This window comes from Salmo trutta, chromosome 28 (genome assembly GCF_901001165.1).
Source record: "Salmo trutta chromosome 28, fSalTru1.1, whole genome shotgun sequence".
In the NCBI taxonomy this organism is placed as follows: Eukaryota; Metazoa; Chordata; class Actinopteri; order Salmoniformes; family Salmonidae; genus Salmo; species Salmo trutta.
This window is the reverse complement of record NC_042984.1, coordinates 7879243-7895921: the sequence shown is the minus strand read 5'-3', so window position 1 is coordinate 7895921 and position 16679 is coordinate 7879243. Positions and strand designations below refer to the sequence as shown.

General features: G+C 45.8%; 1 protein-coding gene across 3 annotated transcripts in view; it reads right to left on the bottom strand.

Annotated features, from left to right (window-relative positions):
• Window positions 1–104: 104 nt before the first annotated feature.
• LOC115165366 (zinc finger protein PLAGL2) overlaps window positions 105–16679 on the bottom strand; it is a 41041-nt gene continuing 24466 nt past the window's right edge. Inside the window, exons 2-4 of one of the 3 annotated variants that reach the window (XM_029718446.1) lie at window positions 5711–5770; window positions 4962–5428; window positions 105–4865 (exon numbers count right to left, since the gene is read on the bottom strand). In XM_029718446.1, coding sequence (XP_029574306.1) covers window positions 3425–4865; window positions 4962–5257 — 1737 coding nt within the window. In that variant the 5' untranslated portion in view covers window positions 5258–5428; window positions 5711–5770 and the 3' untranslated portion in view covers window positions 105–3424. The remainder of the gene's footprint in view (window positions 4866–4961; window positions 5429–5710; window positions 5771–16679) is intronic. The other 2 variants (XM_029718447.1, XM_029718448.1) reach the window with 2 other exon arrangements.

Sequence of the window (16679 nt, the reverse complement as noted above, 5' to 3'; positions counted from 1 at the left end):
TGAAATTTTAAAAGAAAAAAACTCTTTTTTTAAAAAGATTGAAAGTGCTAGAATTCAGATTAGCTCATAGAAACCCAGGGAGGACAAACTCAATGCCAATTGCCTTTTCTTTTTTTTAGCAATAAATGCTCAATAAATGAATAAAAATACATTTGAGTGCACCAATTTTGGCTGGGATTGGATATAGCCATGGTCTTCCAAATGTACACTTGATGTACACAAAAAAAAATATCTATGTTTTAAGCATAGCTTTTAAACAATTATATAAATATTTATATCCAATTACCACTATAAGAAAGTGGCAAATTCTTTCAAAGAAAGATATGCAAGCCACATTTCTTCACGATCAATCATTAAATGTTCTTAATTTCGATAATTGTTCAGCCTAGTGGAAGTGTCAACATGAACTTTGGGGATTCTATCCTGAACCTATTGGGCCTATTGAACCTATTACTTCACAAGTATTGGTTGGTGGTGGCGCTATGTCACAACCAAACAAATGTTTCTTTTAAGTTGTATTTATTTTCACATATTTGTCAACTACTTCTATAGGTCAGTCTAATTAGCTGACTGAAGGTAGGTTCTGGTCCGTTGGTCAATTTGAATAACAATTCTACCATTATTAAAATGAAATAATAAAATGTTTATTTTAATGAGCAATTGTGCAAGATTTAGTTTCCTCTCCCCAGGTTTTGGGAATAAAATGAGGTGATGTGTTGTGTTGTTTCAAGGTCCTGTTTTAACAAACAGAAAAGAACATATCATATAACAACAACAAAACGACTAAGAAATATCGCAGTCAGTCGTCCCATGCTTTGAATGTCAAAGAGAGGGCTGGTGACTTGTTTGTTCTGGATATTGTGTATTTGTTTTAGACCCTTTCCTCCTGAATCCAGGAAGCAGCTGAGTGAGGAGTACAGCGAGGAAGGGAAACAGTTCAAATCTGTACTACTGTGCATGTTTACATCTTGCAATGTTGAAATGTTCTCTGTTCTACGGGCTAAAAGCAGCAATTTGTTTTGTTTTCCTTATGTTATATAGTTTTAGTTTTTTTCTTTATACTTGGCGTATACTTGAAACTACATGTTTACTAATAGTTGCATATGGACTGGGCTCAGTACTCAAACGGACAAAGTCAAGAGAGTTGAGAAAAATGCAAACCAAAAGGATGATATATTAATACTGTTAATATCAGTCCTTGTACTCTCAAGATGCACTTTGACTGTCTTTTGACTAATGGACTTTATATACCCCATGTGCTGGGTGTTCGATCTATCAATCATGATGTCTGTAGGAAAGTGAAACATATCATTCATTTGTTGGCCATACCAAAGACAAGACATTATTCATATTTTCCATCATACAAATATCACTTACGTGATACAGAGCACGTATTATAGTTCTACAACTTTGGGCGTAAGTTTTCAACAGGCTAGTGAATATGAAAAAGGCATCTTAAAATCAGACCGCTTAATCAGGTTGTGTTTCAAAGTGAGAAAATAGACTATCAGCGTCAGTCATTCTTTCTAAAAGTCCTACGAGACGATCAAAGATGTCTATGTAAAATCCTACTGGATTATTATGCCACTAACAGCCTACTAACTACACATTTGTCAAAGTCAACAATCCAAGTTTTTGTTTTAGTAGTACATGAACAGATGAATAATAAATACAGAGGAGAAAGCAACAAGGGCAAAGCTAACACTTCATCCATTTCTTATCAATAAAATGCCAGATACAGACAAATGTAAACCTGCCACATTAAAAACACTTTGTTTTAATACGTCTACCTAAATACACCTTACTGAAATAAAAGCAATTCTAATGTTCATTTTTGACGAGATATTTAATACACTGCAATAACATTCTTTTACACTTTTTCCTTAACTGTCGTCATTGTTATTTTTGTTTTCTATTCACATATGTCAGGGTTATTATTACCATGCATCTAACAGACTGAATATATATTTGTTTATCATAAAAATAGAAATCAGTAATATATGAAAGGCGGGAAAAGGATGTGACATATTGTTACTCTGGAGACTTCTTAAAAACCAATGCTGGAAGAATGACAATTGAAGGAATGAAAATCCTCATGAGTTAAATAATGACCTGTTTTCAAGAGCAGCTTTTATAGGAGGGGTATTTTCTCCACATAGGGTCACCCTCACTGGCCTGGCCCTGGTTGAGCAGGTCACGATGCTTAGCCAAAGAGATTCCTAAAGGTAAAGAGACTTCTGCTAAAAAGTGCTGCTCTTGAGGAACAACATAAAACATGCATGACTTGGCATGTTTTCTACTGACTCAGCTATTTTCACATCTGCTTTTCATTAAATATGTGGGCGCCAGCGGTCGCTGTGTTTGGCGGCATTGGTTATCACCGTTAAAATCAACTCCCTGTTTTCATTTATCTTCTACTTTCTGCACAACTGATGAGTGTGAACAGTAATCAGTTATTCCAGTTTTTTTAAGAGCACTTTTTCAAGACAGATATTTTTTGTGTGGTTGTAGCCTATATTGGAGGAGGATAATGTCCGTGGGGCAGTATCACTTTAGTCCTTCACTAATCTTTCCCCCCTGACGATGGAGATGACAGACAGGGTGTGTTTCTGGGTAGGTGGTTCAGACCTTTACACTCACAGGAGAGACAACCTAGCATGTTCAGTCACATTTGAAAAAGCAAGAAATTATATTTCACCCACTTCAAAACTAGTGTTCTGGGTCACTAGGCTTCTGGGTAACAATATTTTGTTTTACAATGTTCTCTAAAATTAAGATTATTTTCTTAATATTATGACTTTATAAAGTAACAGTACCACGCCTTCAGGCCTGCAGATGCTGCCTCCTGACTACAGAATAGAGGGAGGGAAGTGATGAGGGGGGATAGGTTAGTGGTAGAGGTTAAAGAACTAATTCACGGCAACTCACAGTATTATACAGAATCATGATCACATGGAACTCCCACTTCCAGTTACTCAGCAAACAGAAGAATTACCTTTAAAAAAACAGATTAAACAACATGGAACAAAGGGGAGAGACACACTAACACAAACACACTAGCAGACACACACTCTAACACACACACATTATATTTTAGATGTATTGTTTGTACATCATTGTATTTTAATTTGTGTGTGTGGATCCAGCTAAACAAACGAGAGGGATTCAATCATCATAGCTAAAGGATAGAAAGAAAGGCCAAATAAAACCTCCTTAGTTTGAAAGTTTCTCATCTTTTCCTTTTGTTTCAATAAAGGGTTTAGTTTCCTCTGAAGTTCAATCAAAAGCTTTTGTGCACTTCAATTAAGGCTTCTAAGTGTTCAAGTGTTTTTATGTCCACCCTTGCAGCCAGCAGGCCCCTTGGCCCCTGGGTGTGAGGCAGTGATCTGAGGATGATGGCGTAGGGGCCGGGCCTGGGGGCCCCTCATTGGAAGGCCTGGTGAAAGCGAGGCAGGGTGGTCGTGCTGAGGCTGGAGCTAAACACTGGCGGGAGAGGGTGCAGGGGCCCTAGACACAGGCCCCCGCTGGAGCCCTGCTGCTCCTGAGGTTGAGGTTGCAAAGAGGTAAGAGGTGCGGCTGCAGCTATGGAAGCGGCGTGGGGCTCAGTGCCACGCAAGGATGACGATGACGAAGAGGAGGAAGAGGAGGAGGCAGCAGACGAGGTGTACCCCATCACTAGTCCTGCTGTGCTGATGGGGGCGTTGTAGGGGGGCAGGTTGAGGGGCAGGAAGCCCAGCAGGTGAGAGAAGTCCATGTTAGCAGTGCACAGAGACTCAGCAATGACAGCAGGGCTCTTGGACAGGAGGGAGTTCCCACACAGCTCGTCTGTCAGGCCTGAGGGGTGCTCTAGTCCCTCCTTGGGGGGCGAGGAAGCAGCATGATGATGATCGCCTGAGTGGTGGCCCGGCAGCCCACTCTGCAGATCCATGAGAAAGCTCTCCATCTCCACTTTGAGGGGCTTGTCCAGCAGGTATGAGGTAGATCCCAGCTGGTACTTGGGCGGCGGCTGGGCTTGCTGTTGCTGCTGGTGCTGTTGGGGCTGCTGCAGGTGGGGAAGCGAGGGGGAGTTTTGGATGTGGTGGTGATGGTGGTGCGGGGGATGGAGGGGGGGCTCCATGTGGCAGCCCATCCCCATGGCAGCGGACAGGGAGCCGGGCATCAGAGAGTGGTGGTGGCCCACCTCAGGGTTGGACATGGTCTGGAGGTGGTGGGGGTTGTACATGCCCATGGGGAAGGAGGTGCCGCTGGGGAACGGCTTGGCCAGCATGTGGTCTTTGTTGGAACCCATGCTGCACATCATGGGGCTGAGCTCCTCTTTGACAGTGCAGGGGGAGGAGCCAGAGCCCAGCATGCCTTGCATGTCCAGAGGCTCTGTCTTTATCTTCAGCAGCTCCTGAGAGTGGCTCTTCTTCACATGCCGCGTCAGGTGGTCCTTCCTGCCGAAGCGCTGGGCGCAGTACTGACACAGGAAGTCCTTTCTGCCGGTGTGGACCACCATGTGGCGACGCACGTCCTTCCGTGTGTAGAAGCGGCGGTCACAGTGGTCACACGGGTGCTTCTTCTCCTTGGCACCTCCGGAGGACTTGCCCGAGTGGCTCTTGAGATGCTCCAGCAGGGCAGGGGTAGTCTCGTAGCTCTGCAGGCACACCTTACAGGTGAGGTCTCCAGCCGTGGCTGAATGCATGGCCAAATGACGCTTGTAGCCCAGCTTGGTGTTGTAGTGCTTGCCACATTCCTCACACTTGAAGGCCTCTTTGTTGGGGTCATGGGTCTGCAGGTGGTTCTTCAGGTGATCTTTGCGGTGAAACATTTTCTCGCAGAAGGAACACTGGTGAGTTTTCTGTGGAGAGTGTGTGGCCATATGCCTGGATAACGAAGAGAGTACAGTATGAGAAAAAACTTAGTCAGTGAAAGTGTTTTAGAGGAACTGTTTAAAAACTCTTGGTGGAGTGATGTTTTACCTGAACAGTTTATATTTGGAGCTGAAGGCCTTAGGGCAGTGTGGCTGGGAGCAGTGGAAGGGTTTCTCTCCCGTGTGACAGAAGGCGTGAAGCCGAAGCTTATCCTGCGAACCAAACCAAGTCCCACACACCAAACACTCGTTGCCGCTGGCTTCCTCTTCCCTCTCCCTCTCTCTCTCTCTCTCTGTCCGTGGCAGGGTAGTGTCGCTGTACAGCTTGGCAGCGGCTATTCGTTCCTCGTCCTCCGGCGTCAGTGCTGTAATATGGCGTGGAGCATCGGCGGCACCAGCTGCCATGGCAGCCCTAGGGTGCTGTTGCCATGAAATCCCGGCCGTGGCTTCCCTGCCTTCCAGGCTCTACGTGGGCAGTGGTGGAGTGCAGTAAAGGGCGTACTCCAGGCAGGGCTGGGTAGGGCTCAGGAGGGCTACGTTCTGGGCCTCAGATAGTGCTGCTGTTGTCAATGTCTGCTGAAAAAACAAAAGTATTTTTGTACTTGTTGTTGCACTATGATGTGAGAGTGCAACTGTGAACATTTTCAAATTCCAGACTTATTTCAATGGTGGTGCGAGAAAGCAAAGATAACCTCTCTCCTCCTTTCCAGAACTGGTCCTCCTTCTGTCTATGGATCTCCTCTCTCTCTCTCTCTCTCTCTCTCTCTCTCTCTCTCTCTCTCTCTCTCTCTCTCTCTCTCTCTCTCTCTCTCTCTCTCTCTCTCTCTCTCTCTCTCTCTCTCTCTCTCTCTCTCTCACCCAGTCCCAACAGCTATGGTTGGGGGTGAGTAGGAAATGTTGCTCTGCATCTTTATTCCCCTGTAAAGAAAATAAAATACAAAGAAAGGAATTAGTATGTGAATACTCTTTCTCTTATTTAAGTGTATTCATGTATTTTTGGCCAATAAAGAATATTCATGATTCATGATGATATCTCCGAAGGTTTGCTTTAAAATGTAAAAGTAATGATTCAATCCTTGTCGCTGAAGATCTGCAATACAATTTAAAAGCAATTTCCGATTGAGCAGACATATGCAGCGGCGTTTCCCACGGGGGACCAGTATGAAAAGAAATATGAAAATGTATGAACTCTCTACAGTAAGTCGCTCTGGACAAGAACGACTGCTAAATGACTAAAATGTTTAAAAAGAAGAATGTAAAATGAATCCACCCCCAAATCTGAGCCTATGGACTGATATTGTTTTTCTGCTATCAAAATGGAAAAACAGACTTGACTTGTGACTTTGACAGGGCAGAGTTCCAGTCCAAACACCCGTTGGGCACTAGGGGGCACTAAAGCGCAACGTGGCATAGTGGTACACAAATGAAAAGTGACTAATAGGAACGTCTGTTTTGTTTAAGACAGAGATCATTCCCAGTAGTTGAGTCATTCAGCCATCCCATTCGTCACAGTATTCATTTATGTAAAATGTCAACATCTTATCCACTGAACGTTAGCCATGCGTTACCATGTATAGCACATTCATGTTGTGTGCTTGGCTTCATACATGTCCTCATCATGTTGTGTGCTTGGCTTCATACATGTCCTTATCATGTTGTGTGACTCCCCCCCAAAAATGTGGGTGCACAAAGCAGGCATTGTGTGTGTGTGTACATGCATGTACATGTTATGAAGCTGGATAAGGCTCACATAATCCTAAAGAAAACAGTGAATCACACTCAGCCCCAGGGTATGAGGGAGGGGGGGGTTACATAAAGGAACCGGCTGCTGCGGGACCAGTCTATCTGCCTAAATTCATGAGATTCCTCAAAACTACTGTAAAAGTCCCTTTAAATAAGAACAACACTTGTCTAATTTGGTCAGTTTAAAATGAAAATCCAACCGTTTCAGAGTGATACTGTAACTACATGTCTGGATACAGTTTCATTCCTGACTGATATTTCATATAATAATAATATAAACCATTTAACAGACACTTTTATCCAAAGCCACTTACAGTCACGTCAAGCATACATTTCTTACAGCATCCAAGTAACACTGTTGCACCATGTCTTTATGTCACCTCTGCTGTCACCTCCGGGCCTCTAGGACCCCTCTGCTCCCACACAGCTAAGTCACATGGTCAAGTCCAAGGTCACCCTGGTCTGGCTCCTACTAACCACACTGTCACCTGTGCCCCCACACTTGATATGCACACAGGAAACTGTTGAGAGTGAAAAACCCAGCAGTGTTGCAGTTCTTGACTCAAACCGGTACACCAGGCACCTACTACAATAACCCACTCAAAGCACTTAAATCTTTGTCTTGCCCATTTACCCTCTGAATGGCACACATACACAATCCATATCTCAATTGTCACAAGGCCTAAAAATCTTTCTTTAACCTGTCTGCCCCCCTTCATCTACACTGATTGAAGTGGATTTAACAAGACACATCAATAAGGGAACATAGCTTTCACCTGGATTCACCTGGTCAGTCTGTCATGTTCATAATGTTTTGTACACTCAGTGTAAATAAGTGTGTGCATACACATAGACACACACACACAGACACTACCCCCTCTCTGTTGATAGGTGCAGTGTGATCTCTGGGATTCTCTGAGAGAGACTGAGAGGGTACAGGTCTGAATGGTATGAATTAATGAGAGACATCAGTACGCGTGTGTATATAGATGTGGTTAAGAGTAGCTAACACCATGACCCCTCCTACTGACCAGCCCCAGGGAGTCCTGGTCTATTGTGGAGCCGCACAACAACGCACATTCCTGGCCGGCATCACACCATGACCCCTGACCCCTGCCAGTTCTAGTCCTGCAACACATGTCGTACACTACACCTCACACCATGACCCCTGACCCCTGCCAGTTCTAGTCCTGCAACACATGGCGTACACTACACCTCACACCATGACCCCTGACCCCTGCCAGTTCTAGTCCTGCAACACGTCGTACACTACACCTCACACCATGACCCCTGACCCCTGCCAGTTCTAGTCCTGCATCACACGGCGTACACTACACCTCACACCATGACCCCTGACCCCTGCCAGTTCTAGTCCCGCATCACATGTCGTACACTACACCTCACACCATGACCCCTGACCCCTGCCAGTTCTAGTCCTGCAACACATGGTGTACACTACACCTCACACCATGACCCCTGACCCCTGCCAGTTCTAGTCCTGCATCACACGGCGTACACTACACCTCACACCATGACCCCTGCCAGTTCTAGTCCTGCAACACATGGCGTACACTACACCTCACACCTCACACCATGACCCCTGACCCCTGCCAGTTCTAGTCCTGCATCACACGGCGTACACTACACCTCACACCATGACCCCTGACAGTTCTAGTCCTGCATCACATGGCGTACACTACACCTCACACCATGACCCCTGACAGTTTTAGTCCTGCAACACATGTCGTACACTACACCTCACACCTCACACCATGACCCCTGACCCCTGCCAGTTGTAGTCCTGCAACACATGTCGTACACTACACCTCACACCTCACACCATGACCCCTGACCCCTGCCAGTTCTAGTCCTGCAACACATGGCGTACACTACACCTCACACCATGACCCCTGACCCCTGCCAGTTCTAGTCCTGCAACACATGTCGTACACTACACCTCACACCATGACCCCTGACAGTTCTAGTCCTGCAACACATGGCGTACACTACACCATGACCCCTGCCAGTTCTAGTCCTGCATCACATGGCGTACACTACCCCTCACACCATGACCCCTGACCCCTGACAGTTCTAGTCCTGCATCACATGGTGTACACTACACCTCACACCATGACCCCTGACCCCTGACAGTTCTAATCCTGAATCACATGTCGTACACTACCCCTCACACCATGACCCCTGACCCGCCGGTCCTAGGCATTACATACCTAACATCCAATAACTAACGCTTCCTACATCAAAACACCTAGCATCTACACCAGGACTCAACAAGACTCGTTTCTGCTATGTCATGTAATCATCTCAGGACTAATAACACACCAACAACACACAACCAAGATCCACATATGACCTCTTCATCAGCCCCGTAGTATATAGTAACCAACACCTCCATCAATCCCTACTTACAACTACCCCACCATCTAACCATCTAACACCTCCATCAATCCCTACTTACAACTACCCCACCATCTAACCATCTAACACCTCCATCAATCCCTACTTACAACTACCCCACCATCTAACCATCTAACACCTCCATCAATCCCTACTTACAACTACCCCACCATCTAACCATCTAACACCTCCATCAATCCCTACTTACAACTACCCCACCATCTAACACCTCCATTAATCCCTACTTACAACTACCCCACCATCTAACCATCTAACACCTCCATCAATCCCTACTTACAACTACCCCACCATCTAACCATCTAACACCTCCATTAATCCCTACTTACAACTACCCCACCATCTAACCATCTAACACCTCCATCAATCCCTACTTACAACTACCCCACCATCTAACACCTCCATTAATCCCTACTTACAACTACCCCACCATCTAACACCTCCATCAATCCCTACTTACAACTACCCCACCATCTAACCATCTAACACCTCCTGAAACCTGAAATCCCCATACTCTCTCCATCTCTGTCGTGACTAAGCTGCACCTCTTCATTCCATTACATTAGAATAAAATGTACAAGTCCCATTGTAAAAACCTGCCCACACACACATCAGTACAGTCCATGCAGTGAAACCATACAGGTCGTTTTCTGTCATTTATCAACCACTAACAGCTTCATACTGTGTGTGGCCCTTCTGCTCTTTGATATGTGTATGAGCTATACACGCTATGTTCCTCTGACGATTTAAATGTCCTTTACTTTGTTCTTTATTTGGCTTTGTTTGTTTCCCCTGACTCCATCAGGCTCCACCCCTCTCCCTCCCCAGCAGGGTCCACAGTATGGGCACCAGATCCCCCCCCCAGTTCATACTCAACCACTCCAAGCAACAAAATGGTGCCAATCCCTCAACTACCTAACCTTCCAAGTAGTCAGGGAGGAAGTCAGGGAGGAAGTCAGGGAGGAAGTCAGCAGGGTAGTCAGGGAGGGTAGTCAGGGAGGGTAGTCAGGGTGGGTAGTCAGGAGAGTAGTCAGGATAGCCATAGCAAAGCAGAGTTAAGCACCGCATGCAATGCTTTCCCACTGGGCGCACACAAGTTGAATCAACGCTGTTTCCCGTCATTTCAATTAAATGACGATGAAGCAACGCTGAATTGATGTCTGAGGATGGAAATGGTAGCCTGTTCCCAAATGGTACTGTATATTCACTGTGAATGTCTATAAATAATGTGGTAGCATTGTAAAGCATTGTCTACCCAGGGGCAGAGTAAAGCATTATCTACCCAGGGGCATTGTAAAGCATTGTCTACCCAGGGGCAGAGTAAAGCATTATCTACCCAGGGGCAGAGTAAAGCATTATCTACCCAGGGGCAGAGTAAAGCATTGTCTACCCAGGGGCAGAGTAAAGCATTATCTACCCAGGGGCAGAGTAAAGCATTGTCTACCCAGGGGCAGAGTAAAGCATTGTCTACCCAGGGGCAGAGTAAAGCATTGTCTACCCAGGGGCAGAGTAAAGCATTGTCTACCCAGGGGCAGAGTTAAGCATTATCTACCCAGGGGCAGAGTAAAGCATTGTCTACCCAGGGGCAGAGTAAAGCATTGTCTACCCAGGGGCAGAGTTAAGCATTATCTACCCAGGGGCAGAGTAAAGCATTATCTACCCAGGGTTGGAGTAAAGCATTGTCTACCCAGGGGCAGAGTAAAGCATTGTCTACCCAGGGGCAGAGTAAAGCATTGTCTACCCAGGGTTGGAGTAAAGCATTGTCTACCCAGGGGCAGAGTAAAGCATTGTCTATCCAGGGGCAGAGTAAAGCATTGTCTACCCAGGGGCAGAGTAAAGCATTGTCTACCCAGGGGCAGAGTAAAGCATTGTCTATCCAGGGGCAGAGTAAAGCATTGTCTACCCAGGGGCAGAGTAAAGCATTGTCTACCCAGGGGCAGAGTTAAGCATTGTCTATCCAGGGGCAGAGTAAAGCATTGTCTATCCAGGGGCAGAGTAAAGCATTGTCTACCCAGGGGCAGAGTAAAGCATTGTCTACCCAGGGGCAGAGTTAAGCATTATCTACCCAGGGGCAGAGTAAAGCATTGTCTACCCAGGGGCAGAGTAAAGCATTGTCTACCCAGGGGCAGAGTTAAGCATTATCTACCCAGGGGCAGAGTAAAGCATTATCTACCCAGGGTTGGAGTAAAGCATTGTCTACCCAGGGGCAGAGTAAAGCATTGTCTACCCAGGGGCAGAGTAAAGCATTGTCTACCCAGGGGCAGAGTAAAGCATTGTCTACCCAGGGGCAGAGTAAAGCATTATCTACCCAGGGGCAGAGTAAAGCATTATCTACCCAGGGGCAGAGTAAAGCATTATCTACCCAGGGGCAGAGTAAAGCATTATCTACCCAGGGGCAGAGTAAAGCATTGTCTACCCAGGGGCAGAGTTAAGCATTATCTACCCAGGGGCAGAGTAAAGCATTATCTACCCAGGGTTGGAGTAAAGCATTGTCTACCCAGGGGCAGAGTTAAGCATTGTCTACCCAGGGGCAGAGTAAAGCATTGTCTACCCAGGGGCAGAGTAAAGCATTGTCTACCCAGGGGCAGAGTAAAGCATTATCTACCCAGGGGCAGAGTAAAGCATTGTCTACCCAGGGGCAGAGTAAAGCATTGTCTACCCAGGGGCAGAGTAAAGCATTGTCTACCCAGGGGCAGAGTTAAGCATTGTCTACCCAGGGGCAGAGTAAAGCATTGTCTACCCAGGGGCAGAGTAAAGCATTGTCTACCCAGGGGCAGAGTAAAGCATTGTCTACCCAGGGGCAGAGTTAAGCATTATCTACCCAGGGGCAGAGTAAAGCATTGTCTACCCAGGGGCAGAGTAAAGCATTGTCTACCCAGGGGCAGAGTTAAGCATTGTCTACCCAGGGGCAGAGTAAAGCATTGTCTACCCAGGGGCAGAGTAAAGCATTGTCTACCCAGGGGCAGAGTAAAGCATTGTCTACCCAGGGGCAGAGTAAAGCATTGTCTACCCAGGGGCAGAGTAAAGCATTGTCTACCCAGGGGCAGAGTAAAGCATTGTCTACCCAGGGGCAGAGTAAAGCATTGTCTACCCAGGGGCAGAGTTAAGCATTATCTACCCAGGGGCAGAGTAAAGCATTATCTACCCAGGGTTGGAGTAAAGCATTGTCTACCCAGGGGCAGACTAATCTACTGTCCACGCTGACAATTGTCAGTGCTGAGTGTTTCCATGCATTGCAGACAAAAATAGAATCTACTGAGATAGCAAATCAACATCCAGGAAGAGTATCGCATCACATGTCCATCACAAACAGGCCAAAACAACAACTACCCCCTGACAGGGACTACATGTACAGCAGGATGTTCTTTAACAAGACTACCACGTATAAAAAGGTTTCTCTATGAGAAAACCCTTTCACATGCAACTGTCTAGTCTAAACCCTAGAACAGAAATTCCCTTCCACTTTCCAACTGTTCCAAGTGTCTTTGGTTTTGTCCAAGATGAAAGAGCTTCCACATTCCTGTCCTTTGGGGTCAGGGGTCATCTTGTACACTGCTCTGGCTCCTGCATGTGGAGTTGTTTTAACCCTTTCACAGTCACGCTGCTGAAATGAGGGGCGCTAGGCAGAACTAGGCCTGAGGGCACAGAGTAGTCAGGGCAGTGAGAGCAGTGAGAGTAGTGAGAGTAGTCAGGGCAGTGAGAGCTGTGAGAGCAGTGAGAGTAGTCAGGGCAGTGAGAGCTGTGAGAGCAGTGAGAGTAGTCAGGGCAGTGAGAGTAGTCAGGGCAGTGAGAGTAGTCAGGGCAGTGAGAGTAGTCAGGGCAGTGAGAGCAGTGAGAGTAGTCAGGGCAGTGAGAGCAGTCAGGGCAGTGAGAGTAGTCAGGGCAGTGAGAGTAGTCAGGGCAGTGAGAGTAGTCAGGGCAGTGAGAGCAGTGAGAGTAGTCAGGGCAGTGAGAGCAGTGAGAGTAGTCAGGGCAGTGAGAGCAGTGAGAGTAGTCAGGGCAGTGAGAGTAGTCAGGGCAGTGAGAGTAGTCAGGGCAGTGAGAGTAGTCAGGGCAGTGAGAGTAGTCAGGGCAGTGAGAGCAGTGAGAGTAGTCAGGGCAGTGAGAGTAGTCAGGGCAGTGAGAGCAGAGGGCTTGAGGCTACAGAACCTGTTCAACTAAACCACTGAGATAAATATAGAATATAGAAACTGAGTTCAGCTTCCTGAGCCGCACTCACCAGGGGAGAGGAGGGGCAAAACACTGATTACAAAAATATTGTGACAAATATACATAAATACACAAACAAACTCTCATATGTCTTGCTGGTTATATCAATGTCACCTTGTGTCAATATTTTGGTGGTATTTATTCACATTCTCAAATTGTAACCTCTTTTTGCATTATCTGAGAATATTATGATAGTTCATGCCAGTATAGCATGTCTGACTAGTTTGAAAGGACAAGAGGATGTGTGAGAAAGGGAGTTTCCAGAGAGAATTGGATAGATCGATGCTGGGAGATATCGTAAGAGAGGGTGTGGGGGAGAGCTTCTGCAAGTGAGTGAGTGAAAGATAGGAAATGAGAGAGACGGTGAGCGAAGGACTGAGAAACTGAGTGAGGGACTGAGAGGAAGGATGAATAGAAAAACACAGAGAGAGACTGCAGGTCTGGAGGGAGGGGGTCACTTGCAACAGTGGAATTCGCCCATAGCGATAGTGTAGTGACTCCACAGTGGAGGTTGGCAAGTCATGCTTTACTAACCACATTGACAAAAGAGTGACAGGGGAGGAAGTGGAGACACTCCTACAGGCAGGACCAGATAGGAGAGTAGAAAGGAGAGTGAGGAGGGAGGTGTTCCGTTGAATAGCATAGCTCCTTGCATAGCGAACTGCTCAGAGAGGACTATGAATGGTGACCAACAACAATGATCAACGCAGTGACCAACAACTTCTGAAAGTGTGCTTATGAGGCTGCAGTCAAGTTCTCTGTTGTCAACCCCTCTGTTGTCTCTCCCTCCCTCCTTTCCTCTCTCCCACCATTCACATAAATGGGCAGGTTTCAGTTCCTCTAATGGTTGTTGGCTTTGACAGCCTGGTCTTATAGACTAGACGTAACATAGTATACGTAAATGTGTTACTTGACTTTTAATTTTTTAAATATATTTTTTACTTCAGTTTATTTTAGTAAATACTTTAACACTTTCTTTTTTTAAACTGCATTATTGGTTAAGGGCTTGTAAGTAAGCATTTCATTGTAAGGTCTGCTACACCTGTTGTATTCGGCGCATGTGACAAAGAACATTTTATTTGATTTTACTTGAAATTCAGGACACTCAAATTAGTGTATGTTACTTTTGGTATGGTCACATAAGACAGAAGGCAAAAACTAAAGTAAGGTGGTTGGTTGGGGTGGATGGGTAGGCATATAACCCAAACATCAGTACAAAAAAAATATATAAAACATTTTTTTTTAAATGCATGAAATGAAATGTATGCATTCACTACTGTAAGTCGCTCTGGATAAGAGCGTCTGCTAAATGACTAAAATGTCAAAAATGTCAAATCTAGCAACCCAAAGGTTGTGTGTTCGAATCTCATCCTTCCACTGACCATAACCCCAACCTACCTAACGTTAGCCACCTAGCTAACGTAAGCGTTAGCCACCTAGCTAACGTAAGCGTTAGCCACCTACCTAACGTTAGCCACCTAGCTAACGTAAGCGTTAGCCACCTACCTAACGTTAGCCACCTAGCTAACGTAAGCGTTAGCCACCTACCTAACGTTAGCCACCTAGCTAACGTAAGCGTTAGCCACCTACCTAACGTTAGCCACCTAGCTAACGTAAGAGTTAGCCACCTACCTAACGTTAGCCACCTAGCTAACGTAAGCCACCTAGCTAACGTTACCCACAACAAATACAAAATGGATGATGGACATTCACAAATTGATACATACCACATGAAACGTAACATATTATAGTAAACGTAAATCCAGGACACTCCAATTAGTATGATATGTGACGTTTGGTATGGTACGTCTACCCCTGAGTCCAGGTTGGTTTTGACCTCCTGGTGTGGAGGATCTTGTAGAGTTGGTGTTGGTGGGGGTGGGGAGCGGGGACAAAAGAGGAACCCCTCCCTGGCACGCCTGAAGAAGACTCTGTGCCAAACCCGCACCTTCCAGGCAGTTGGAGCCAGTAGGCCTGGACAGGCAGCAAGCAGTGGGGTCGGGATGTGGCCAAACAACTCTGCGCTCTGCCCGGGCTAAAGATAGCCCCTGTGGTTGTGGGGGCTCATCTGACAGTTACAGAGGAGCACCTCCATGGCTCTGTCTCTCTCCTCAGTTCACTTTTCACTGTTGGATCTTCCAAGTCAGTTTGTCTTTCTTTTTTGGGGACTTTTGTAAATCCAGCATAAATTATGAGTAATTGAAAGCCAGGGGAAGTATTTCTTTATTCACACTAAAACAGCCATGAACCCTTTTCACCTGTAAGCCAACAATAACACTCATTGACAAATATGCGGTAACCAAAGCGATTTGCAACAGGTCCACTCTGCCTCTGGTCACTTTCTGTGTTGTATCTACTACTGTGTGTGTCTATGGGTACATCCTGCGACAGTAATGATAGAGGGAGGTCACCTGGGTTGTTGGGTTAAGTCTGAGTTTGTGCTGCTTCCTTTACTCAGTTCTGTTACACCACATACCCTGCAGAGATTGTTGTGTATGGGGCGGATGTGTTTTGAGGGGCACTGTTGTGTGAGGGGCAGATGCGTTTGAGGGGCACCTACCAAAATAAACAGTCTAGATTACAGTACATCATGCATGGGGAGCGATTGGGAGGAGCACTACCCACTACGCACCAGCCCTTAACTGGAGAAACAGTACTGTAACCTCTCTCTTCTTCATGTGTAGTCCCACACCCTGTCACTAACCTGACAGTAATTCTCCTTGACCAAACGCCTTTAACACCCCCTATATTCATTCCCTGCATTGCAACAAGTGGAGAAAGGATATACACCTGGTCTATATACACAACCCTCCCGTGTTCACGCTCTGATTGAGACTCTAAAACAAGGCTCTTTCATAGAGCTATCAGAGAAATACACTAAACACACACCTAATAAATATTCTATTAAAGCCACACAATGGACTTTATGACTGATTATCCAAACACCAATACTCTCAATGTACTGTATAGACCTACTGAGAACTCTCAATGTGCTGTATAGACCTACTGAGAACTCTCAATGTGCTGTATAGACCTACTGAGAACTCTCAATGTGCTGTATAGACCTACTGAGAACTCTCAATGTGCTGTATAGTCTACTGAGAACTCTCAATGTGCTGTATAGACCTACTGAGAACTCTCAATGTGCTATATAGACCTACTGAGAACTCTCAATGTGCTGTATAGACCTACTGAGAACTCTCAATGTGCTGTATAGACCTACTGAGAACTCTCAATGTGCTGTATAGACCTACTGAGAACTCTCAATGTGCTGTATAGACCTACTGAGAACTCTCAATGTGCTGTATAGACCTACTGAGAACTCTCAATGTGCTGTATAGTCTACTGAGAACTCTCAATGTGCTGTATAGTCTACTGAGAACTCTCAATGTGCTGTATAGACCTACTGAGAACTCTCAATGTGCTGTATAGTCTGAGAACT